The sequence below is a fragment of the Eucyclogobius newberryi genome, unplaced genomic scaffold (assembly GCF_026437365.1).
Source record: "Eucyclogobius newberryi isolate DKJ021-1_F unplaced genomic scaffold, fEucNew1.0.hap1 SCAF_351, whole genome shotgun sequence".
NCBI classification, from domain to species: domain Eukaryota; kingdom Metazoa; phylum Chordata; class Actinopteri; order Gobiiformes; family Gobiidae; genus Eucyclogobius; species Eucyclogobius newberryi.
This window is the reverse complement of record NW_027316003.1, coordinates 51,602-78,734: the sequence shown is the minus strand read 5'-3', so window position 1 is coordinate 78,734 and position 27,133 is coordinate 51,602. Positions and strand designations below refer to the sequence as shown.

Genomic DNA, 27,133 nt, shown 5'->3' with positions numbered 1-27,133 from the left:
AACTAAACTCTAACAAAACTCTAAGCTCTGACTAAACTCTAATAAATCAAACTGTAAATGGTTTGGTGTGGTCTGTTTCAGAGGGCGGAGCTTGGACCTGGAGCAGACTCTGTGACCACGCCCACAGGTCAGTGGCGTCTGAAGGTTCTAACGCTCACTCTGGGAGGGCATCTGTGCTAAACGTGTCACACTTTTACTTCCGTTAAAGGAATAACAGAGGATTTTACGCCAATTTGAGAACTCAAGCGACTGTTGGTCCCCACACTCACCCCCCCCACTCACCCCCCCCACTCACCCCCCCACACTCACCCCCCACACTCACCCCCCACACTCACCCCCCCACACTCACCCCCCCACACTCACCCCCCACGCTCACCCCCCACACTCACCCCCCCACACTCACCCCCCCACTCACCCCCCCACACTCACCCCCCCACACTCACCCCCCCACTCACCCCCCCACACTCACCCCCCACGCTCACCCCCCCACACTCACCCCCCCACTCACCCCCCCACACTCACCCCCCCCACGCTCACCCCCCCACACTCACCCCCCACACTCACCCCCCCACTCACCCCCCCACGCTCACCCCCCCACTCACCCCCCCCACACTCACCCCCCCACACTCACCCCCCCACTCACCCCCCACACCACCCCCCCACACTCACCCCCCCACTCACCCCCCCACGCTCACCCCCCCACACTCACCCCCCACACTCACCCCCCCACTCACCCCCCCACACTCACCCCCCCACACTCACCCCCCCACACTCACCCCCCACTCACCCCCCCACACTCACCCCCCCACTCACCCCCCCACACTCACCCCCCCACACTCACCCCCCACACTCACCCCCCCACACTCACCCCCCCACTCACCCCCCCACGCTCACCCCCCCACACTCACCCCCCCACTCACCCCCCCACACTCACCCCCCCCACGCTCACCCCCCACGCTCACCCCCCACACTCACCCCCCACGCTCACCCCCACCCCCCACACTCACCCCCCCACCCCCCACGATCACCCCCCCACCCCCCACACTCACCCCCCACGCTCACCCCCCACCCCCCACGCTCACCCCCCCACCCCCACGATCACCCCCCCACCCCCCACACTCACCCCCCCACACTCACCCCCCACGCTCACCCCCCACCCCCCACGATCACCCCCCACCCCCCACACTCACCCCCCCACCCCCCACGCCCACCCCCCCATAATAAACTCTGATTTAAAATGTTTCTCTCGTTCTTCGGCCGCTGCAGACGAGGAGCTGAAGCCTGAAAATGTCGGAGTCGTGACGGATTCAGCTGAGAATGAGGAGCAGGAGCAGGAGGAGGAGGAGGAGGAGGAGGAGGAGCAGAGGGAGGAGCAGGAGCAGAGGGAGGAGCAGGAGGACAGTCCCAGGTGAGAAGAAACTGAAGGCGTGAAACTGTAAACTCTCAAACATTTGCTGCTTTTCCTGGTTGTTTCATTTTGTCATAAATAAAATTTGAACGTATCTAAACTTCATAAATCATAAATGAGACCTGGTTTAGACCTGGTTTAGTCCCGGTTTAGTCCCGGTTTAGTCCCGGTTTAGACCTGGTTTAGACCTGGTTTAGTCCTGGTTTAGTCCTGGTTTAGACCTGGTTTAGTCCTGGTTTAGGGTTTAGACCTGGTTTGATTACTTCTTCATCATGTGAATGCTGTTTGTCTCTCCCAGCCCCAATGCAGCGCCCTCTGCTGGTCAGAGAGAGTATCTGCTCGACCCGCCAGGATTTAACTACGGCTCCGGATACAAACTCCATCTGTCTGACTCGTCTTTGGAGGACAAACTAAACGAGGAAGAGGAGCAGAGAGCAGAGGAAGAGGAGCAGAGAGCAGAGGAAGAGGAGCAGAGAGCAGAGGAAGAGGAGCAGAGAGCAGAAGAGCGAGAGGAAAGAGAAGTAGAAGAAGAGAAAGAGCTGACACTGACAGAGGAGGAGGAGCAGGAGGAGGAGGAGCCGGGGCAGGAGGAGGAGCCTGAGCAGGAGGAGGAGGGGTCTCTGCTCCAGGAAGTCCTCAGCTCCTTGAAAACTCCACTGAGCACTTTGGCTGTAATGCACACAGACCACCACCAGAGGGAGCCACAGGAGGCGGAGAAGACGGAGGTGAGGAGGCACTTTTAGAGCTTTTAAGAGATTAGAGCGTTCGAATATCTAAATGTGTGTGTGAGATGTCAGTGACGGGAGAATATAAATAACATCACATGTTTTGAGTCAGTTTAGTTCAGTTTCTTCTTGACTCTTGTGGTTTCCAAAGTGTGGTGCAGTTCCTCTGGGGAGCTGTAGGGGGCCTCAGTGTGTCCACTCAGCTCGCAAAGGAAAAGGATCATGTGGGAAATACTATTCAGACTGTACTTTTATTTTGAAGCTTGAGTCTTTTGTAAATGAGTTTATTTTGTGTTTTCACTTTAAAGTATTTTCTAAAAGAACAAAATGAGACAAAATGAGACAAACTGAGACTGAGACTGCTGCGCTCCGTCTGCATCAAATGATAAAGACTTTTCTTTCTTTTCTCTTTCATTATCGAGTCACAGTTTTTGGAGAAAGTGAAAGAGTAAAGTTTGTGTCGTTCTCAGCTGGAGGACGAGGAGGACAAGGAGGAAGAGGAGCTCCTGGTCAGACGGTCCACTGAACATGTCCAAGAAGAAGGACATAAACAGGAAGTGCATTCTGAGGACCAGGAAGTGGGCGTGTCCTTTTATAAAGACGCAGATGATGAGGTGAAAAGTGTTGAAGACGACTCAGAGGAAGAACCGATCGTGGAGCATTTCAGGCCCAAAGAGGTGAGAGTGGGTCATGTGTCCTGCCCCAGGGCAGCTGTGGCTCGTGGCAGAGACGTTTGACCTGACAGAAACACCAGAGTGAGTGAAAAACATGTGGCAGCAGAAGCTTCAGAGGCTGCGTTAGAATAAGTGACATTAACATTAAAAATGAATCAAACGTGACACTTAACATTTATTATTTACAGAAAATACAATCAAATGTAGAAAAGCCTCTTCAAATACACAGACGCTCATGCGAGGGGTCACCACTGGAGGGCAGCGTGCCTGACACCTGACCCTGAGGAGGAGGGGCCTGGACGTGTCAGATATTATTTAATTTAATGACATAAAAGGTTGTGTTTTGAGAGGACACTGCAGTGATCAGGTTTTACTTACTTACTTATTTTACCTTACCTTACCTTACCTTACTTTACTTTACTTTACTTTACCTTACTTTACTTTACTTTACCTTACTTTACTTTACTTACGTGACCTTACTTTACTTACTTTACTTTACTTTACCTTACTTTACTTACTTTACTTTACCTTACTTTACTTACTTTACCTTACTTTACGTGACTTTACTTTACCTTACTTTACGTGACTTTACTTTACTTTACGTGACTTTACTTTACTTTACGTGACTTTACTTTACTTTACGTGACCTTACTTTACTTTATGTGACCTAACTTTACTGACTTTACTTTACCTAACTTTACTAACTTCACATTACTTGACTTTACGTACTTTACCTTACTTTACTTACTTTACTTTACTCACTTTACTTATTTTACTTAACTTACTTTACCTTACGTGACCTTACTTTACTTTACGTGACCTTACTTTACTTTACTTACTTTACCTTACTTTATGTGACCGTACTTTACTTACTTTACTTTACATGACTTCACTAACTTCACCTTAGTTGACTTTACTTGACTTTACTAACTTTACCTTTCTTTACTTTACTTACGTGACCTTACTTTACCTTACTTTACTTATTACTTTACTTACTTGACTTGACTTAATTAACCTTACTTTACTTAATTTACTTTACTTTACGTGACCTTACTTTACTTTATGTGACCTAACTTTACTTACTTTACTTTACCTAACTTTACTAACTACACATTACTTGACTTTACTTTACTAACTTTACCTTACTTTACTTTACTTTACCTAACTTTACTAACTTCACATTACTTGACTTTACTTACTTTACCTTACTTTACCTTACTTTACCTTACTTTACCTTACTTTACTCACTTTACTTATTTTACTTTACTTACTTCACTTACTTTACTTTACTTGCTTTACGTGACCTAACTTTATTTACTTTACTGACTTAACTTACTTAACTTACTTTACTTTACTTTACGTGACCTCACTTTACTTTACGTGACCTTACTTTACTTTACCTTACTTTACGTGACCGTACTTTACTTACTTTACTTTACTTGACCTTAATTTACCTTACATTACGTGACCTTACTTTACTTTACTTACTTTACCTTACTTTACTTTACCTTACTTTACCTTACTTTACTTATTACTTTACTTACTTGACTTGACTTGACTTACTTTACCTTACTTTACTTAATTTACTTTACGTGACTTCATGTGACTTTACTTTACTTTACGTGACCTTACTTTACTTACTTTACGTTACCTTACTTTGCTTACTTTACTTTACTTACTTGACCTTACTTTACTTACTTTACTTACTTTACTTTACCTTACTTTACTTACTTTACTTTACTTATTTGACCTTACTTTACTTACTTTACTTTACTTACTTGACCGTACTTTACTTACTTTACTTTACTTACTTGACCTTACTTTACTTACTATACTTTACCTTACTTTACTTTACTTACTTGACCTTACTTTACTTACTTTACTTTACTTTACTTACTTTACTTTACTTTACGTTACCTAACTTTAATTACTTTACTTTACTTACTCTACCTTAATTTAACTTACATTACGTGACCTTACTTTACCTTACTTTACTTACGTGACCTTACTTCTTACTTTACTTTACTTACTTTACGTGACCTTACTTTACTTTACGTGACCTTACTTTACTTTACCTTACTTTACGTGACTTTACTTTACTTTACTTTATGTGACTTTACTTACTTTACTTTACTTTACGTGACCTCACTTTACTTTACGTGACCTTACTTTACTTTACCTTACTTTACGTGACCGTACTTTACTTACTTTACTTTACTTGACCTTAATTTACCTTACATTACGTGACCTTACTTTACTTTACTTACTTTACCTTACTTTACTTTACCTTACTTTACCTTACTTTACTTATTACTTTACTTACTTGACTTGACTTGACTTACTTTACCTTACTTTACTTAATTTACTTTACGTGACTTCATGTGACTTTACTTTACTTTACGTGACCTTACTTTACTTACTTTACGTTACCTTACTTTGCTTACTTTACTTTACTTACTTGACCTTACTTTACTTACTTTACTTACTTTACTTTACCTTACTTTACTTACTTTACTTTACTTATTTGACCTTACTTTACTTACTTTACTTTACTTACTTGACCGTACTTTACTTACTTTACTTTACTTACTTGACCTTACTTTACTTACTATACTTTACCTTACTTTACTTTACTTACTTGACCTTACTTTACTTACTTTACTTACTTTACTTTACTTTACTTTACTTTACTTACTTTACTTTACTTTACTTTACTTTACTTTACGTTACCTAACTTTAATTACTTTACTTTACTTACTCTACCTTAATTTAACTTACATTACGTGACCTTACTTTACCTTACTTTACTTACGTGACCTTACTTCTTACTTTACTTTACTTACTTTACGTGACCTTACTTTACTTTATGTGACCTTACTTTACTTTACCTTACTTTACGTGACTTTACTTTACTTTACTTTATGTGACTTTACTTACTTTACTTTACTTTACGTGACCTCACTTTACTTTACGTGACCTCACTTTACTTTACGTGACCTTACTTTACTTTACCTTACTTTACGTGACCGTACTTTACTTACTTTACTTTACTTGACCTTAATTTACCTTACATTACGTGACCTTACTTTACTTTACTTACTTTACCTTACTTTACTTTACCTTACTTTACCTTACTTTACTTATTACTTTACTTACTTGACTTGACTTGACTTACTTTACCTTACTTTACTTAATTTACTTTACGTGACTTTATGTGACTTTACTTTACTTTACGTGACCTTACTTTACTTACTTTACGTTACCTTACTTTGCTTACTTTACTTTACTTATCTGACCTTACTTTACTTACTTTACTTTACTTTACTAACTTTACTTTACTTACTTTACCTTACTTTACGTGACCTTACTTTACTTACTTTACGTGACCTTACTTTGCTTACTTTACTTACTTGACCTTACTTTACTTACTTTACTTACTTTACTTTACCTTACTTTACTTACTTTACTTTACCTTACTTTACTTACTTTACTTTACTTATTTGACCTTACTTTACTTACTTTACTTTACTTACTTGACCGTACTTTACTTACTTTACTTTACTTACTTGACCTTACTTTACTTACTTTACTTTACCTTACTTTACTTACTTTACTTACTTTACCTTACTTTACTTACTTTACCTTACTTTACTTTACTTACGTGACCTTACTTTACTTTACTTACTTGACCTTACTTTACTTACTTTACTTTACTTACTTGACCTTACTTTACTTACTTTACTTTACTTACGTGACCTTACTTCTTTCTTTACTTTACTTACTTTACGTTACCTTACTTTACTTTACGTGACCTTACTTTACTTTACCTTACTTTACGTCACTTTACTTTACTTTACTTTATGTGACTTTACTTACTTTACTTTACTTACGTGACCTTACTTTGCTTACTTTACTTTACTAACTTTACTTGACTTTACTTACTTTACCTTACTTTACGTAACCTCACTTTACTTACTTTTTCAGCTCGTTTGTGAAACGGAGCGCGTCGATGTGGCTTTACATTCGACACAATCGGACGGTGAAGACGAGGACAAGGAAGAAGGTCCCAACTTGAAGGAACATCACCAATCAGAAGACAAACAGGAAGAGGAGGACATTGTGGACGAGAAGGAAGTGATCGAGAGGGAAGAGGAAGATGTGGAGGACATTGTGGACGAGAAGGAAGTGATCGAGAGGGAAGAGGAAGATGTGGAGGACATTTTAGACGAGAAGGAAGTGATCGAGAGGGAAGAGGAAGATGTGGAGGACATTTTAGACGAGAAGGAAGTGATCGAGAGGGAAGAGGAAGATGTGGAGGACATTTTAGACGAGAAGGAAGTGATCGAGAGGGAAGAGGAAGATGTGGAGGACATTTTAGACGAGAAGGAAGTGATCGAGAGGGAAGAGGAAGATGTGGAGGACATTTTAGACGAGAAGGAAGTGATCGAGAGGGAAGAGGAAGATGTGGAGGACATTTTAGACGAGAAGGAAGTGATCGAGAGGGAAGAGGAAGATGTGGAGGACATTTTAGACGAGAAGGAAGTGATCGAGAGGGAAGAGGAAGATGTGGAGGACATTTTAGACGAGAAGGAAGTGATCGAGAGGGAAGAGGAAGATGTGGAGGACATTTTAGACGAGAAGGAAGTGATCGAGAGGGAAGAGGAAGATGTGGAGGAAGTGGAAGCTGAACTCGAGGCACAAGCTTCAGCTGAAGTTGTTGCAACTTTATCTGAAGATGTTTTGGAACAGAAAGACGAAATGTTGCCTGAAGGAAACCAAAAAGAAGATGAAGAAACTGAAATGGAGTTTGAACAAACCAATTCTGAGCAAAACGATCCGAACGAGGCTGAAACTATTGAGAAAAATGAAACGGAAGAAAGAGAAAACGACAAAGCTTCAGGCAAAACGCTTTTGAGCAAAACGACGTCTTTGGAAATCAATCTCGTGTCTCCAAACGCAAAGAACGAGTTTAGTTTTCCAACTGTCGAACGTCTGAAGGACGAATGTGAAAAGGAGGAGACGAAAGGGCGAGAAGTTTCAGTGTGTGAAAGTGAAAAGAAGCAAGAGAAGTCTGAGAAACTCCACAAAAGGCAAGAGGAAAGTTCAAAGTCGCAGGAACTCGAACAAAGTGAAGATAAAACTGACATTTTTCATGACGAAGCACGAAAAGAAAAACGGTTGTCGTCTTCTTCGGAGGAGAAAGACGAGTCGCGAGAGCAAGAAAAGGTGGAACGAGAAGTGGTAAAATGTGAAGACGAAGAGTGGAAAGTCCAGAGGAACAGGCCCAAGTTCACCGTCGCTTCAGTCTGGAAACGGTCTCACTCCATCGGGGAAAAAGAGGAAAACGTGACTCAGAAACCTCCAGCAACCGGAGCCCGGAACCACAAAGACGTCCCAGCAGAGTCCAGGCCTGGCCCCGGGTCCGAACAAGTCCAGGAACCAGGGTCTGGACCAGGGTCTGAACCAGGGTCTGAACCAGGGTCTGGACCAGGGTCTGGACCAGGGTCTGAACCAGGGTCTGGACCAGTTCTAGAGTCGAAGTTTGAACTAAAGACACAGCGAGACCCAGAGTCCAGACCTGGTCCTGGTTCTGATCAAGTCCAAGAGTCCGGCTCTGGACCTGGACCAGAGACGGAGGAGAAGAGTCCGAGCGGAGCAAAGCATCCTGGGAAACGTGAAGGTGAAGTTCAAAGTGTCCAGCGATTCTGTCCCGTCTTTACGTTCACCTCTCTTAAACGTGTTTCTTCTGGTCTCAGACTCGACCTCGACCTCGGGGGGCGTGTCAGAGGGCGTTTCCCACAATCCTTTTGGGGTGCGTTTGAGGCGGACTCAGGCGCTGCACAGGTTCCTCACAGAAGACAAACAGGTCGGTGGATTTGACTTCCTCAGGTCACAAACTCAGCGGCCTCTGACCTTGTGTCCTTGAGCAACACACTATTGCCTGTGAATGTGGTGTGTCTCCTGCCAGTCTGTCCCGGGGCAGCTGTGGCAGAGCCGTGTGTGACTCTAAGTTTCTATGTTTGTCTCTACAGCCTGAACCAATCGGCATCAAACCCACGGCTCTGAATCAGCCAATCACAGTCAAGCCTGCGGTTCTGAGCCAGCCAATCACAAACAAGAACCCGCCCTCAAACCCACCAATCCCCAACAAGCTTGTGTTGCCCCGGAAACCGGAGCTGGAGAGCGGGAATAAACCCAAACCACTTTCAGGTTTCAGAGCTTTTGTTTTTGTTCTAATATTAGAGTTTTATTTTAGAGCTGCCAAATGTAACTCTAAAATAGCTCTAAAGTCCTCATGAAGGCTCTAAGGTTCTTCTCCTCCTGACCCCGTTTGGTGGGAGGGCATCTGTGGTAAACGTTTATCACAGTTTAAGTTGCAGTTTGTGAAGACGTTATGAAAAATAAGAGTTTAAAGTGACAGGAAGTGGAGCTGAGTCCCTCTGTGACGTCATCAGTGTGACGTCGTCAGTGTGTCGTCATCAGTGTGTCGTCGTCAGTGTGACGTCATCAGTGTGACGTCATCAGTGTGTCGTCATCAGTGTGACGTCATCAGTGTGTCGTCATCAGTGTGTCGTCGTCAGTGTGACGTCATCAGTGTGACGTCATCAGTGTGTCGTCATCAGTGTGACGTCATCAGTGTGACGTCATCAGTGTGACGTCGTCAGTGTGTCGTCATCAGTGTGTCGTCGTCAGTGTGACGTCATCAGTGTGACGTCATCAGTGTGTCGTCATCAGTGTGACGTCATCAGTGTGTCGTCATCAGTGTGTCGTCGTCAGTGTGACGTCATCAGTGTGTCGTCATCAGTGTGACGTCATCAGTGTGACGTCGTCAGTGTGACGTCGTCAGTGTGACGTCATCAGTGTGACGTCGTCAGTGTGACGTCATCAGTGTGACGTCGTCAGTGTGTCGTCATCAGTGTGACGTCGTCAGTGTGACGTCGTCAGTGTGACGTCGTCAGTGTGACGTCGTCAGTGTGACGTCGTCAGTGTGACGTCGTCAGTGTGACGTCGTCAGTGTGACGTCGTCAGTGTGTCGTCGTCAGTGTGTCGTCGTCAGTGTGTCGTCGTCAGTGTGACGTCGTCAGTGTGACGTCGTCAGTGTGACGTCGTCAGTGTGTCGTCGTCAGTGTGTCGTCGTCAGTGTGTCGTCGTCAGTGTGACGTCGTCAGATCAGAACTGTTGTGTCATTGATGTGGAGATTGGCTCTTGTTTACTCTCTGGTTGCTATGGTAACAGCTGTGGAATGACCTTTACACAAACGGGCAAATGTTTAGTCAAATGTCAAATCTGAGATATAATTGTGTTTTAGTCACGTGAGTCTCAGAAGTGTAGAATCAGACCAGAGGCTCCGCCTCCTGAAGGGCGTCTCCTCTGAACTGTCCCTGAGACACATTCTACATGAACTAATGACAGTAATGATAATAATGATAATTAAAGCCGCAAGCGGCAATGATCGGCCCTCGCCATGCCGCCGCCGCCACGCCGCAATTGTCCTTTTATTACGCCTACTGCTGAATCTGTGACGCTGTCACATCTTCTCCCCTTTGTTTTACCATCAAAAAGCAATTTTATTTTGAATTCTTGGCAAAATGTCCGGCTTTGCCGCACAGACACCGTGACTTTTTGAATAAAAATGTGGATAACTTTTGATGGTCCTGAAGATGAGTCTCACCAAATTTCAGGTTAATAGGGCTGACGCCCTGGGAGGAGTTTGTGAAAGTCTAAAGTGTAAACATGTTCTGGCGATTTCCCCCTTGGAATAAAGTGGGAGGTTTCGGTCATCGTTACGGCAACGACATAACAATTATGACATGGGTCTCATTGACTTTTTTTGATGGGGCTAAAATTGAGTTGTGTGTCAAATTTCATATAATTTCGCAAAACTAAACATTTAACCTCCATACAAAATCTGTAGGGGGCGCTGTGGCGCCAAATTAATTTATTTCACTTCAAGTAGGTTTAGGGCAAAGAGTTTAACAACTGATTCTAATTTGACGCAATTCGGACTTTATCTGCGCAAACGGCAGAAATTTTAAATATGGGAGATTTCTGAAATTCTAGCTACAGTTTGCAACTTTTGATGTCCCACTCCTCAGTAGCATTTTCACCAAATTTCAGCTTTTTAGGGCCAACGCCCTGGGAGGAGTTCGTAAAAGTACGACGTTTGGAAAAACTCCGAAGTCATGTTTAGCCATTTTTGAAGCAATATGGCCGACATTTGGTTGGGCGGACGGCGTTGCCGTAATAATATTTTTTACTTCTCTTGTCACCATCTACCTCTGCGCCAAATTTCATGATTCTACGATCAGATTTTTTTTGGGTCATTTCCCATCTCTCAATGCATTTTTGGTACATTTGGGGGCGCTGACGCGCCAATTTTTTTTATTTTAGTAAAGGGAAATAGCCAGAATGTAGAGAGGCACGATTTTTAGAGGTGTGCAAATTTTTGTGACTTTTCGTCAATGTTCACTGGGTGAAAAATAGGGGGGTTGGTCCCGAGAAGAAAGAAAGAAGAAGAAAGAAGAAAGAAGAATATTCCGATGCGAAAACAATGTTTCCCATTTTTCAAATATCATAAACTATACATTTTTGGAAAGCGCTCGCGCTTTCCTACCTCATGGTGTGGGTCCCTGGTCACTGACGGGTACTTTCGTTAATTTTGAGTGGGCTCCGCCCACTTTGTGTTTTTGGCCCTCTATACAGTAATAATGTTCAATTTTTGCATTACATGTTTATATGCACGGAACATGCAAGAGATGGGGAACGTATTCGTGAGCTACTTAGCGCAAATGAGTGCCAATATATGCCATATAAAGTGCTCGTTTAGTGCGCACTTTTGCACGGGCTTCGCCCGTTTACAACGGTAATGTTCCATTTTCCTACAACTAATTAGTATGCACGGGGCGTGCGTGAGTGAAGGAGTGCGTTAGTGAGTGTTTGGAAGTGGGCGAGTGGGCGATTTTGTGCGCACTACGTGCGCACTTTCGCAGCCGTGCTTCGCACGGCCTTACGAGATTAATAGGCCTCTCGCCAGCTTGTGGCGCTCGGGCCTAATAATGATAATAATGATAATGATAATAATGATAATAACTTGTGTTCAGATGCAGCGTCTGAGGCTCCGAGCTGGATCTCTGTGGCCAAACAAAAAAAGAAGATTTACAAAGAAAACTCCAAGGTACAATTTAGACCTGGTTTAGACCTGGTTTAGACCTGGTTTAGTCCTGTCTTGTTAGACTGTTAATAGTTTCTTTTCTTGCAGGAGGAAGCACTACAGGCAGCAGCAGGTCAGTCACATACATTACATACATCACATACATTACATACATTACATACATCACATACATTACATACATTACATACATTACATACTTTACATACATCACATACATTACATACATCACATACATCACATACATCACATACATCACATACATTACATACATCACATACATCACATACATCACATACATCACATACATTACATACATTACATACATTACATACATTACATACTTTACATACATTACATACTTTACATACTTTACATACATTACATACTTTACATACATTACATACTTTACATACATCACATACATTACATACATTACATACATCACATACATCACATACATTACATACATCACATACATCACATACATTACATACATCACATACATCACATACATTACATACATCACATACTTTACATACATTACATACTTTACATACTTTACATACTTTACATACATCACATACATTACATACATTACATACATCACATACATTACATACATCACATACATCACATACATTACATACATCACATCAAATCAAATCAAATCAAATCAATTTATTTTTGTAAGGCCCAAAATCACAACAACAGTTGCCTCTGAGGGCCACAGGGAGAAATGAATCAACAATGTCTGTGGTGGCGATGAAGTCAGACAATGTCTGTGGTGGCGAGGGACGATGTCCCAGGGTCCTCTGTCCTTAGACTCTCCTTCTCGGCCAGGAAAAACTACAAAAAAAAACCTCTTTGGGAAAAAAGCGTAGAAACCTGGAGGAGTTCCAGTGAAGGAGAGATCCGACTCTCACAGACGGACAGACGGACACGAGGAGACTGGAGCTGGACCCACTCTTCAGGCAGATGAGGGACCGTCGGAGTCGAGCAGGACCCACTCTTCAGGCAGATGAGGGACCGTCTGAGTCGAGCTGGACCCACTCTTCAGGCAGATGAGGGACCGTCGGAGGCGAGCTGGACCCACTCTTCAGGCAGATGAGGGACCGTCGGAGGCGAGCTGGACCCACTCTTCAGGCAGATGAGGGACCGTCGGAGGCGAGCTGGACCCACTCTTCAGGCAGATGAGGGACCGTCCACATGGGGCAGGGACCACTTCACCAGGAGAGGGACATCTGGGTCCACAGGTCCTCAGGAGTGAGAGAAAGAAAAAGAAGGCGGTGAACAGTTTGCAAGTGGAATTAAAAAATAAATATTGTTTGATAGCATAAGTAGTCAGAAGAAGAGGATAGTGCTCAAGCTGTCATACTTCCCCCAGCACAGTTACTCCTAGGGCAGCGTAGCTGAAGCTGTGGGTTTATCTTTCTGTTCCTAACTACTCTGACCATAAGCGATTTCGAAGAGGAACGTTTTAAGCCTGGACTTAAATGAAGAGACTGTGTCAGCATATTTAACATGGGTCGGGAGCTGATTCCATAACACAGGAGCTTGGTAGCTAAACGCTCTACCTCCTACAGTACTTTTAGAGACTCTTGGCACCACCAGAAGGCCAGCATTCTGAGAGCGAAGAGCTCTGTTTGGATGATATGGTTCTATAGCATCTTTGAGGTAGGATGGGGCCATGTCATTTATGGCTTTGTAGGTCAAGAGTAGAATTTTGAATTTGATTCTGGACTCGACGGGGAGCCAGTGAAGAGACTCCAGCACCGTGTGCTCTCTTCTTTTTGTTCCTGTTAGTAATCTTGCTGCTGCATTTTGAACCAGTTGAAAGCTTTTTATGGAGCTTTTAGGACACGCTGCAAGCAGGGAGTTACAGTAGTCTAATCTAGTCGTTACAAATGCATGGATAAGTTTTTCGGCATCACTTTTAGGCAGGATTCTTCTGATTTTGGCTCTTGTTGCACAAATGGAAATAGGCTGTTTTACAAGCTTGATTTATATGAGCTTTAAATGAGAGCTCCTGGTCAAATAAGACTCCAAGGTTTCTTACAGTAGAACTGGAGGCTACACTGACATTGTCCAGTGTGACTATCTGCTCAGATAGAGCGTCTCGTAGATGCTTAGGGCCAAGCACAATGACCTCGGTTTTTTCAGGGTTAAGAAGCAGGTAGTTTAGTGTCATCCAGGTTTTTATCTCCTTCACACAAGTACTAAGTCTGTCTACTTGATCGCTCTGATCAGGTTTCATTGATAAATACAGCTGAGTGTCGTCTGCATAGCAGTGGAAGTTAATGTCATGCTTTCTGATAATGTTGCCTAATGGTAGCATATAAAGAGTAAACAGAATTGGACCGAGTACCGAACCCTGTGGCACACCGTAAATTACTTTAGAGCTTGGTGAGGAGCTCTGGTTTACATTAACAAATTGGAACCTATCAGATAGATAGGATTTAAAACAGCTGAGGGCTGTTCCTCCAACACCTACATCACATTCTAACCTCTGCAGTAGAATGTTGTGGTCGATGGTGTCAAACGCTGCGCTGAGGTCCAACAGAACCAGGATTGAGACCAGTCCATCGTCAGCGGCTAATAACAAATCATTTGTGACTTTAACTAGTGCAGTTTCAGTGCTGTGGTGGGCTCTGAACCCTGCTGTGGTGGGCTCTGAACCCTGCTGTGGTGGGCTCTGAACCCTGCTGTGGTGGGCTCTGAACCCTGCTGTGGTGGGCTCTGAACCCTGCTGTGGTGGGCTCTGAACCCTGCTGTGGTGGGCTCTGAACCCTGCTGTGGTGGGCTCTGAACCCTGCTGTGGTGGGCTCTGAACCCTGCTGTGGTGGGCTCTGAACCCTGACTGGAAAACTTCAAATAAGTTATTGTCCTGCAGGTGGCGACAAAGCTGTTTTACTACAACTTTTTCAAGGATTTTAGAGACGAAGGGAAGATTTGAAATAGGTCTGTAGTTTACCAATAGGTCGGGATCTAGATTAGGCTTTTTCAGAAGAGGTTTAATGACTGCATGTTTGAAGGACTGTGGAACATAGCCACTTTCGAGTGAAGTATTTATTATATTAAGAATAGGGTCTATAATTAGGGGAAGAATGTCTTTGAGGAGTCTGCTTGGAATGGGGTCTAGGACACAAGTGGAGCTTTTAGAGGACATAATGGCTGAAGTTATCTCTGCTCGATCAACAGCTGTGAACCTTTCTAGGTTTACAGGTGGATTTATATGGGACGTTAGATTTACAGCTTGGGCTAGTTCAGGGCTAATAGCGGGGGTAATTTCATCTAATTTATCTCTGATTGTTTTTATTTTATTATTAAAAAATAGGAGGAAATCATCAGAGCTAAGTGTAGCTGGGATTGAGGGCTCTACTGCACTGTGACAGTTTGTTAGCCTAGCTACAGTGCTGAAAAGGAATTTAGTGTTACTTTTGTTGACTTCTATTAGATTTTGAATAATATCTGGTTTGGGTCACATACATTACATACATCACATACATTACATACATTACATACATTACATACATCACATACATCACATACATTACATACATCACATACATTACATACATTACATACATTACATACATCACATACATTACATACATCACATACATCACATACATTACATACATCACATACATCACATACATTACATACATCACATACATCACATACATTACATACATCACATACATTACATACATTACATACATTACATACATCACATACATCACATACATTACATACATCACATACATTACATACATTACATACATTACATACATTACATACATTACATACATCACATACATCACATACATTACATACATCACATACATCACATACATCACATACATTACATACATCACATACATTACATACATTACATACATTACATACATTACATGTGGCTCTTTCATGAACCTTATATAAAGCTGCTTTACACAATGCTGTGTGAACACTGCCCTCTGGTGGACGACCCCGGCTCTGACCCACAAACACCATGACATCATCACTTACACCACATGTGGGTCAGACTAAACACTGTAAACATCATACAACCAGAGCTAAAAGAACTCTTTATTTATCATTCAAAAGCTCTGGAACTATTGTGTAGTGGAGACATTAGTCCATATTTCAACATCTCAAAAATGCTAAATTTAACGGTAAAAATAAAAGGAACTTGAAGTACATTCTTCAAACAAAGATTTAAGAGGATAGTTCTGCACTTTAGTAGTTTTACATCTAAAGACACGTGTTCCACCGGTTCAGTCCTGAAGAGTCTGGACCCAAAGTGGCCCCTGAGAGGTTCTGGCCCCTGAGAGGTTCTGGCCCCTGAGAGGTTCTGGCCCGCCCCTGAGAGGTTCTGGCCCCTGAGAGGTTCTGGCCCGCCCCTGAGAGGTTCTGGCCCGCCCCTGAGAGGTTCTGGCCCGCCCCTGAGAGGTTCTGGCCCGCCCCTGAGAGGTTCTGGCCCGCCCCTGAGAGGTTCTGGCCCGCCCCTGAGAGGTTCTGGCTCCCAAAGCGTCTGGCTCTTATCTCAGGGGGAGGAGCTCACAGCACAGACAGATGATTGGACGAGACAGAGAACACAGACTCAGGAAGAGAAACACAAAACTCTAACTTGTTTTCACTGATGCTAACGACTATGTGGAGCCTTAGCAACACAGAGCTAGCAAAGCACGTTAGCAACACAGAGCTAGCAAAGCACGTTAGCAACACAGAGCTAGCAAAGCACGTTAGCAACACAGAGCTAGCAAAGCACGTTAGCAACACAGAGCTAGCAAAGCACGTTAGCAACACAGAGCTAGCAAAGCACGTTAGCATAACAAAGCTAGCAAAGCACGTTAGCAACACAAAGCTAGCAAAGCACGTTAGAAAACAAAGCTAGCAAAGCACGTTAGCAACAGCTGTTTCCTGTTCATGGCACTCGCTTTGTCAGGAGCCACAATCTGATATTTCCAGGTCATAAAGCGTCTGACATTAGCATTAGCATTAGCATGACATAAAGAGAGGTTCAAACGCCACGCCCCTCACACACGCTAGCTTTGGCCACGCCCCTCCCACTCGCTAGCTTTAGCCACGCCCCTCACACACGCTAGCTTTAGCCGCGCCCCTCACACACGCTAGCTTTAGCCGCGCCCCTCACACACGCTAGCTTTAGCCACGCCCCTCTCACACGCTAGCTTTAGCCACGCCCCTCTCACACACTAGCTTTAGCCACGACCCTCTCACACACTAGCTTTAGCCACGCCCCTCTCACACACTAGCTTTAGCCACGCCCCACACACACTAGCTTTAGCCACGACCCTCACACACACTAGCTTTAGCCACGCCCCTCACACACACTAGCTTTAGCCACGCCCCTCTCACACACTAGCTTTAGCCACGACCCTCTCACACACTAGCTTTAGCCACGCCCCTCTCACACACTAGCTTTAGCCACGCCCCACACACACTAGCTTTAGCCACGACCCTCACACACACTAGCTTTAGCCACGCCCCTCACACAAACTAGCTTTAGCCACGCCCCTCACACACACTAGCTTTAGCCACGCCCCTCACACACGCTAGCTTTAGCCACGCCCCTCACACACGCTAGCTTTAGCCACGCCCCTCACACACTAGCTTTAGCCACGCCCCTCTCACACACTAGCTTTAGCCACGCCCCTCTCACACACTAGCTTTAGCCACGCCCCTCTCACACACTAGCTTTAGTCACGCCCCTCACACACACTAGCTTTAGCCACGCCCCTCACACACGCTAGCTTTAGCCACGCCCCTCACACACACTTGCTTTAGCCACACCCCTCACACACGCTAGCTTTAGCCACGCCCCTCACACACACTAGCTTTAGCCACGCCCCTCACACCTGCTAGTTTTAGCCACGCCCCTCACACACACTAGCTTTAGCTGCGCCCCTCTCACACGCTAGCTTTAGCCACGCCCCTCTCACACACTAGCTTTAGCCACGACCCTCTCACACACTAGCTTTAGCCACGCCCCTCTCACACACTAGCTTTAGCCACGCCCCACACACACTAGCTTTAGCCACGACCCTCACACACACTAGCTTTAGCCACGCCCCTCACACACACTAGCTTTAGCCACGCCCCTCTCACACACTAGCTTTAGCCACGCCCCTCACACACGCTAGCTTTAGCCACGCCCCTCACACACTAGCTTTAGCCACGCCCCTCTCACACACTAGCTTTAGCCACGCCCCTCTCACACACTAGCTTTAGCCACGCCCCTCTCACACACTAGCTTTAGTCACGCCCCTCACACACACTAGCTTTAGCCACGCCCCTCACACACGCTAGCTTTAGCCACGCCCCTCACACACACTTGCTTTAGCCACACCCCTCACACACGCTAGCTTTAGCCACGCCCCTCACACGCAATAGCTTTAGCCACGCCTCTCACACACTAGCTTTAGCCGCGCCCCTCACACACGCTAGCTTTAGCCACGCCCTTCACACACGCTAGCTTTAGCCACGCCCTTCACACACACTAGCTTTAGCCACGCCCCTCACACACTAGCTTTAGCCACGCCCCTCTCACACACTAGCTTTAGCCACGCCCCTCTCACACACTAGCTTTAGCCACGCCCCTCACACACACTAGCTTTAGCCACGCCCCTCACACACGCTAGCTTTAGCCACGCCCCTCACACACACTAGCTTTAGCCACGGCCCTCACACACGCTAGCTTTAGCCACGCCCCTCACACACGCTAGCTTTAGCCACGCCCCTCACACACTAGCTTTAGCCACGCCCCTCACACACGCTAGCTTTAGCCACGCCCCTCACACACACTAGCTTTAGCCACGCCCCTCACACACGCTAGCTTTAGCCACGCCCCTCACACACACGCTAGCTTTAGCCACGCCCCTCACACACACACTAGCTTTAGCCACGCCCCTCACACACGCTAGCTTTAGCCACGCCCCTCACACACACTAGCTTTAGCTGCGCCCCTCACACACACTAGCTTTAGCTGCGCCCCTCACACACGCTAGCTTTAGCTGCGCCCCTCACACACGCTAGCTTTAGCCGCGCCCCTCACACACTAGCTTTAGCCACGCCCCTCACACACACTAGCTTTAGCTGCGCCCCTCACACACGCTAGCTTTAGCCACGCCCCTCACACACACTAGCTTTAGCCACGCCCCTCACACACGCTAGCTTTAGCCACGCCCCTCACACACGCTAGCTTTAGCCACGCCCCTCACACACTAGCTTTAGCCACGCCCCTCACACACGCTAGCTTTAGCCACGCCCCTCACACACGCTAGCTTTAGCCACGCCCCTCACACACGCTAGCTTTAGCCACGCCCCTCACACACGCTAGCTTTAGCCACGCCCCTCACACACACTAGCTTTAGCCACGCCCCTCACACACGCTAGCTTTAGCCACGCCCCTCACAAACACTAGCTTTAGCCACGCCCCTCACACACGCTAGCTTTAGCCACGCCCCTCACACACACTAGCTTTAGCCGCGCCCCTCTCACACGCTAGCTTTAGCCACGCCCCTCTCACACACTAGCTTTAGCCACGACCCTCTCACACACTAGCTTTAGCCACGCCCCTCTCACACACTAGCTTTAGCCACGCCCCACACACACTAGCTTTAGCCACGACCCTCACACACACTAGCTTTAGCCACGCCCCTCACACACACTAGCTTTAGCCACGCCCCTCACACACGCTAGCTTTAGCCACGCCCCTCACACACTAGCTTTAGCCACGCCCCTCACACACTAGCTTTAGCCACGCCCCTCTCACACACTAGCTTTAGCCACGCCCCTCTCACACACTAGCTTTAGCCACGCCCCTCTCACACACTAGCTTTAGCCACGCCCCTCTCACACACTAGCTTTAGTCACGCCCCTCACACACGCTAGCTTTAGCCACGCCCCTCACACACACTTGCTTTAGCCACACCCCTCACACACGCTAGCTTTAGCCACGCCCCTCACACGCAATAGCTTTAGCCACGCCTCTCACACACTAGCTTTAGCCGCGCCCCTCACACACGCTAGCTTTAGCCACGCCCTTCACACACACTAGCTTTAGCCACGCCCCTCACACACTAGCTTTAGCCACGCCCCTCTCACACACTAGCTTTAGCCACGCCCCTCTCACACACTAGCTTTAGCCACGCCCCTCACACACACTAGCTTTAGCCACGCCCCTCACACACGCTAGCTTTAGCCACGCCCCTCACACACGCTAGCTTTAGCCACGCCCCTCACACACGCTAGCTTTAGCCACGCCCCTCACACACGCTAGCTTTAGCCACGCCCCTCACACACGCTAGCTTTAGCCACGCCCCTCACACACGCTAGCTTTAGCCACGCCCCTCACACACGCTAGCTTTAGCCACGCCCCTCACACACTAGCTTTAGCCACGCCCCTCACACACGCTAGCTTTAGCCACGCCCCTCACACGCAATAGCTTTAGCCACGCCTCTCACACACTAGCTTTAGCCGCGCCCCTCACACACGCTAGCTTTAGCCGCGCCCCTCACACACGCTAGCTTTAGCCGCGCCCCTCACACACGCTAGCTTTAGCCGCGCCCTTCACACACACTAGCTTTAGCCACGCCCCTCACACACTAGCTTTAGCCACGCCCCTCTCACACGTTAGCTTTAGCCACGCCCCTCACACACGCTAGCTTTAGCCACGCCCCTCACACACGCTAGCTTTAGCCACGCCCCTCACACACGCTAGCTTTAGCCACGCCCCTCACACACGCTAGCTTTAGCCACGCCCCTCACACACGCTAGCTTTAGCCACGCCCCTCACACACGCTAGCTTTAGCCACGCCCCTCACACACGCTAGCTTTAGCCGCGCCCCTCTCACACGCTAGCTTTAGCCACGCCCCTCTCACACGCTAGCTTTAGCCACGACCCTCTCACACACTAGCTTTAGCCACGCCCCTCACACACACTAGCTTTAGCCGCGCCCCTCTCACACGCTAGCTTTAGCCACGCCCCTCTCACACGCTAGCTTTAGCCACGACCCTCTCACACGCTAGCTTTAGCCACGCCCCTCTCACACACTAGCTTTAGCCACGCCCCACACACACTAGCTTTAGCCACGACCCTCACACACACTAGCTTTAGCCACGCCCCTCACACACACTAGCTTTAGCCACGCCCCTCACACACACTAGCTTTAGCCACGCCCCTCACACACGCTAGCTTTAGCCACGCCCCTCACACACTAGCTTTAGCCACGCCCCTCTCACACACTAGCTTTAGCCACGCCCCTCTCACACACTAGCTTTAGCCACGCCCCTCTCACACACTAGCTTTAGCCACGCCCCTCTCACACACTAGCTTTAGTCACGCCCCTCACACACACTAGCTTTAGCCACGCCCCTCACACACGCTAGCTTTAGCCACGCCCCTCACACACACTTGCTTTAGCCACACCCCTCACACACGCTAGCTTTAGCCACGCCCCTCACACGCAATAGCTTTAGCCACGCCTCTCACACACTAGCTTTAGCCGCGCCCCTCACACACGCTAGCTTTAGCCACGCCCCTCACACACGCTAGCTTTAGCCACGCCCCTCACACACGCTAGCTTTAGCCACGCCCCTCACACACTAGCTTTAGCCACGCCCCTCACACACGCTAGCTTTAGCCACGCCCCTCACACGCAATAGCTTTAGCCACGCCTCTCACACACTAGCTTTAGCCGCGCCCCTCACACACGCTAGCTTTAGCCGCGCCCCTCACACACGCTAGCTTTAGCCACGCCCTTCACACACACTAGCTTTAGCCACGCCCCTCACACACTAGCTTTAGCCACGCCCCTCTCACACGCTAGCTTTAGCCACGCCCCTCACACACGCTAGCTTTAGCCACGCCCCTCACACACGCTAGCTTTAGCCACGCCCCTCACACACGCTAGCTTTAGCCACGCCCCTCACACACACTAGCTTTAGCCACGCCCCTCACACACGCTAGCTTTAGCCACGCCCCTCACACACACTAGCTTTAGCCACGCCCCTCACACACGCTAGCTTTAGCCACGCCCCTCACACACACTAGCTTTAGCCGCGCCCCTCTCACACGCTAGCTTTAGCCACGCCCCTCTCACACACTAGCTTTAGCCACGACCCTCTCACACACTAGCTTTAGCCACGCCCCTCACACACACTAGCTTTAGCCGCGCCCCTCTCACACGCTAGCTTTAGCCACGCCCCTCTCACACACTAGCTTTAGCCACGACCCTCTCACACACTAGCTTTAGCCACGCCCCTCTCACACACTAGCTTTAGCCACGCCCCACACACACTAGCTTTAGCCACGACCCTCACACACACTAGCTTTAGCCACGCCCCTCACACACACTAGCTTTAGCCACGCCCCTCACACACACTAGCTTTAGCCACGCCCCTCACACACGCTAGCTTTAGCCACGCCCCTCACACACTAGCTTTAGCCACGCCCCTCTCACACACTAGCTTTAGCCACGCCCCTCTCACACACTAGCTTTAGCCACGCCCCTCTCACACACTAGCTTTAGCCACGCCCCTCTCACACACTAGCTTTAGTCACGCCCCTCACACACACTAGCTTTAGCCACGCCCCTCACACACGCTAGCTTTAGCCACGCCCCTCACACACACTTGCTTTAGCCACACCCCTCACACACGCTAGCTTTAGCCACGCCCCTCACACGCAATAGCTTTAGCCACGCCTCTCACACACTAGCTTTAGCCGCGCCCCTCACACACGCTAGCTTTAGCCACGCCCTTCACACACACTAGCTTTAGCCACGCCCCTCACACACTAGCTTTAGCCACGCCCCTCTCACACACTAGCTTTAGCCACGCCCCTCTCACACACTAGCTTTAGCCACGCCCCTCACACACACTAGCTTTAGCCACGCCCCTCACACACGCTAGCTTTAGCCACGCCCCTCACACACACTAGCTTTAGCCACGCCCCTCACACACGCTAGCTTTAGCCACGCCCCTCACACACGCTAGCTTTAGCCACGCCCCTCACACACGCTAGCTTTAGCCACGCCCCTCACACACTAGCTTTAGCCACGCCCCTCACACACTAGCTTTAGCCACGCCCCTCACACACGCTAGCTTTAGCCACGCCCCTCACACGCAATAGCTTTAGCCACGCCTCTCACACACTAGCTTTAGCCGCGCCCCTCACACACGCTAGCTTTAGCCGCGCCCCTCACACACGCTAGCTTTAGCCACGCCCTTCACACACACTAGCTTTAGCCACGCCCCTCACACACTAGCTTTAGCCACGCCCCTCTCACACACTAGCTTTAGCCACGCCCCTCTCACACACTAGCTTTAGCCACGCCCCTCACACACACTAGCTTTAGCCACGCCCCTCACACACGCTAGCTTTAGCCACGCCCCTCACACACGCTAGCTTTAGCCACGCCCCTCACACACGCTAGCTTTAGCCACGCCCCTCACACACGCTAGCTTTAGCCACGCCCCTCACACACTAGCTTTAGCCACGCCCCTCACACACGCTAGCTTTAGCCACGCCCCTCACACACACTAGCTTTAGCCACGCCCCTCACACACGCTAGCTTTAGCCACGCCCCTCACACACACTAGCTTTAGCCACGCCCCTCACACACGCTAGCTTTAGCCACGCCCCTCACACACGCTAGCTTTAGCCACGCCCCTCACACACACTAGCTTTAGCTGCGCCCCTCACACACACTAGCTTTAGCTGCGCCCCTCACACACGCTAGCTTTAGCCACGCCCCTCACACACACTAGCTTTAGCCGCGCCCCTCACACACACTAGCTTTAGCTGCGCCCCTCACACACGCTAGCTTTAGCCACGCCCCTCACACACTAGCTTTAGCCACGCCCCTCACACACACTAGCTTTAGCTGCGCCCCTCACACACGCTAGCTTTAGCCACGCCCCTCACACACGCTAGCTTTAGCCACGCCCCTCACACACACTAGCTTTAGCCACGCCCCTCACACACGCTAGCTTTAGCCACGCCCCTCACACACACTAGCTTTAGCCACGCCCCTCACACACACTGGAATTACTAAACGCCTTTTATTGAATCATGAATCATGGAAACACAGATTAACATATTTTGTTAAAACTAAAACAAAGTGGTATTTTTTCTTTCAGTGACTTCGCCAAATCTCAAACCTGCATCGCCGCTGTCGCCTCCCACTCCTGCCCCGCCCCGACCGCGGAAACCCAGCCACTCCTTCCCCGCTCCTGCCCCGGCCATGCCACTGTCTCCTCCTACCTCTGCCCCCTCCAGCGCCCCCTCCAGCGCCCCCTCCAGGCCAGCCTCAGCGCCCTCTCCCCCTCCCAGGGTCTCGTCCCCTCAGGCCGGGCCCCCCTGGATGGCGTTGGCCCAGAAGAAGTCCAAAGCCTGGAGCGAGATGCCGCAGATCGTCCAGTGACAAATGATTTGAACAAACTTTGGACTTTTGGATTTAACAGATTGTTTGCACATATTTTTCCACAGGTTTTTCTCTTGTAGCTCAGTCACATGATCATTATTAATATTAGTATGATTATTATTATTATTATTGTTGTTAAGTATTTCCTTTGTTGATTAAATACACAATGACAAAATGAACTGAAAATGCAACAAAAAGAGACTTAAAGGACACATATTACTCTGTTCTCTCTCTCTCTCCCCTCCGAGCCTCAGAAACACTCCGTCATGTTCCACCAGTGACGTCATGTTCTACCAGTGACGTCATGTTCTACCTGTGACGTCATGTTCTACCCGTGACGTCATGTTCCACCCGTGACGTCATGTTCCACCTGTGACGTCATGTTCCACCTGTGATGTCATGTTCCACCTGTGACGTCATGTTCTACCCGTGATGTCATGTTCCACCCGTGACGTCATGTTCCACCAGTGACGTCATGTTCCACCCGTGACGTCATGTTCTACCCGTGATGTCATGTTCTACCTGTGACGTCATGTTCTACATGTGACGTCATGTTCCACCCGTGACGTCATGTTCCACCAGTGACGTCCTGTTCCACCTGTGATGTCAGACTGGTTCTGTCTCGTCACATCAGCTCGTATCATGGGCCTGTGTAGTTCCCCGTGTAGTTCCCTGTGTAGTTCCCTGTGCAGTTCCCTGTGCATAGTTCCCTGTGCAGTTCCCTGTGTAGTTCCCTGTGTAGTTCCCTGTACAGTTCCCTGTGCAGTTCCCTGTGCAGTTCCCTGTGCAGTTCCCTGTGCAGTTCCCCGTGCAGTTCCCTGTGCAGTCCCCCGTGTGGTTCCCCGTGCGGTTCCCTGTTTGGTCCCCTGTGTAGTTCCCTGTGCAGTTCCCTGTGCAGTTCCCTGTGTAGTTCCCTGTGTAGTTCCCTGTGCAGTTCCCTGTGCAGTTCCCTGTGCAGTTCCCTGTGCAGTTCCCTGTGCAGTTCCCTGTGTAGTTCCCTGTGTAGTTCCCTGTGTAGTTCCCTGTGCAGTTCCCTGTGTAGTTCCCTGTGTAGTTCCCTGTGCAGTTCCCTGTGCAGTTCCCTGTGCAGTTCCCTGTGCAGTTCCCTGTGCAGTTCCCTGTGTAGTTCCCTGTGTAGTTCCCTGTGCAGTTCCCTGTGCAGTTCCCTGTGCAGTTCCCTGTGCAGTTCCCTGTGCAGTTCCCTGTGTAGTTCCCTGTGCAGTTCCCTGTGTAGTTCCCTGTGTAGTTCCCTGTGCAGTTCCCTGTGCAGTTCCCTGTGTAGTTCCCTGTGCAGTTCCCTGTCGGCCCCGGGGGAAACATAAAGACGTCAGATTGTTCTTAGAGTTTCTAGAGTCTCACTTTATCCGTTTAAAGCCCCAAACGAGCTCTAATAATGACTTGGAGTTTGTCTCGTGGCTCGACTCCAGAAGGTTCCGCAGTGAAGCTTTTCTCTGCTCATTAGCTCACTTTTAAAACCACAGGAAAGTGACATGTTTCTCCTTTAATGACGATCAGAGTTTAACGAGAGAAAAGGACGAATTTTAAACGTTATTTTTCTTTTTTATTGAAACAGAATTTGGATTTGACACTTTTATGAAATGTTTTATATTGTGTTTTTTTGTGTGACATAAACATATAAAATGTAAAGTTTGGACGTTGTTGATGTGAAAATTCTGAAGATTCAATTTAATTTAATATTTACAGAGATAAAATGTATTTGTGTGAAATATTAGACTTTATGTGACGGAGGCTGGACAAGGGACTGGACAAGAGGCTGGACAAGGGACTGGACAAGGGACTGGACAAGGGACTGGACAAGGGACTGGACAAGAGGCTGGACAAGGGACTGGACAAGGGACTGGACAAGGGACTGGACAAGAGGCTGGACAAGGGACTGGACAAGAGGCTGGACAAGGGACTGGACAAGAGGCTGGACAAGAGGCTGGACAAGAGGCTGGACAAGGGACTGGACAAGAGGCTGGACAAGGGACTGGACAAGGGACTGGACAAGAGGCTGGACAAGAGGCTGGACAAGGGACTGGACAAGAGGCTGGACAAGGGACTGGACAAGGGACTGGACAAGAGGCTGGACAAGGGACTGGACAAGAGGCTGGACAAGAGGCTGGACAAGAGGCTGGACAAGGGACTGGACAAGAGGCTGGACAAGGGACTGGACAAGGGACTGGACAAGAGGCTGGACAAGAGGCTGGACAAGGGACTGGACAAGGGACTGGACAAGAGGCTGGACAAGGAACTGGACAAGATGCTGGACAAGGGACTGGACAAGGGACTGGACAAGAGGCTGGACAAGGAACTGGACAAGATGCTGGACAAGGGACTGGACAAGGGACTGGACAAGAGGCTGGACAAGGGACTAGACAAGAGGCTGGACAAGGAACTGGACAAGATGCTGGACAAGGGACTGGACAAGAGGCTGGACAAGGAACTGGACAAGGGACTGGACAAGAAGCTGGACAAGGAACTGGACAAGATGCTGGACAAGGGACTGGACAAGGGACTGGACAAGAGGCTGGACAAGGGACTGGACAAGAGGCTGGACAAGGAACTGGACAAGATGCTGGACAAGGGACTGGACAAGAGGCTGGACAAGGAACTGGACAAGGGACTGGACAAGGAACTGGACAAGAGGCTGGACAAGGGACTGGACAAGAGGCTGGACAAGGGACTGGACAAGGGACTGGAC

The 27,133-nt window shown here is 48.1% G+C and overlaps 1 protein-coding gene across 1 annotated transcript; it reads left to right on the top strand.

The window, feature by feature from the left end:
* The first annotated feature begins 36 nt into the window (after positions 1-36).
* On the top strand, positions 37-25,534 carry LOC140375898 (uncharacterized). The gene is made up of 11 exons (XM_072461944.1): positions 37-127; positions 1,267-1,408; positions 1,707-2,141; positions 2,588-2,810; positions 6,792-8,265; positions 8,320-8,487; positions 8,564-8,673; positions 8,840-9,017; positions 11,909-12,009; positions 12,067-12,091; positions 24,146-25,534. Exons 1-11 carry the CDS (start codon positions 58-60, stop codon positions 24,427-24,429), a joined length of 3,210 nt encoding a protein of 1,069 aa, XP_072318045.1. The 5' UTR covers positions 37-57; the 3' UTR covers positions 24,430-25,534.
* Positions 25,535-27,133: the final 1,599 nt, after the last annotated feature.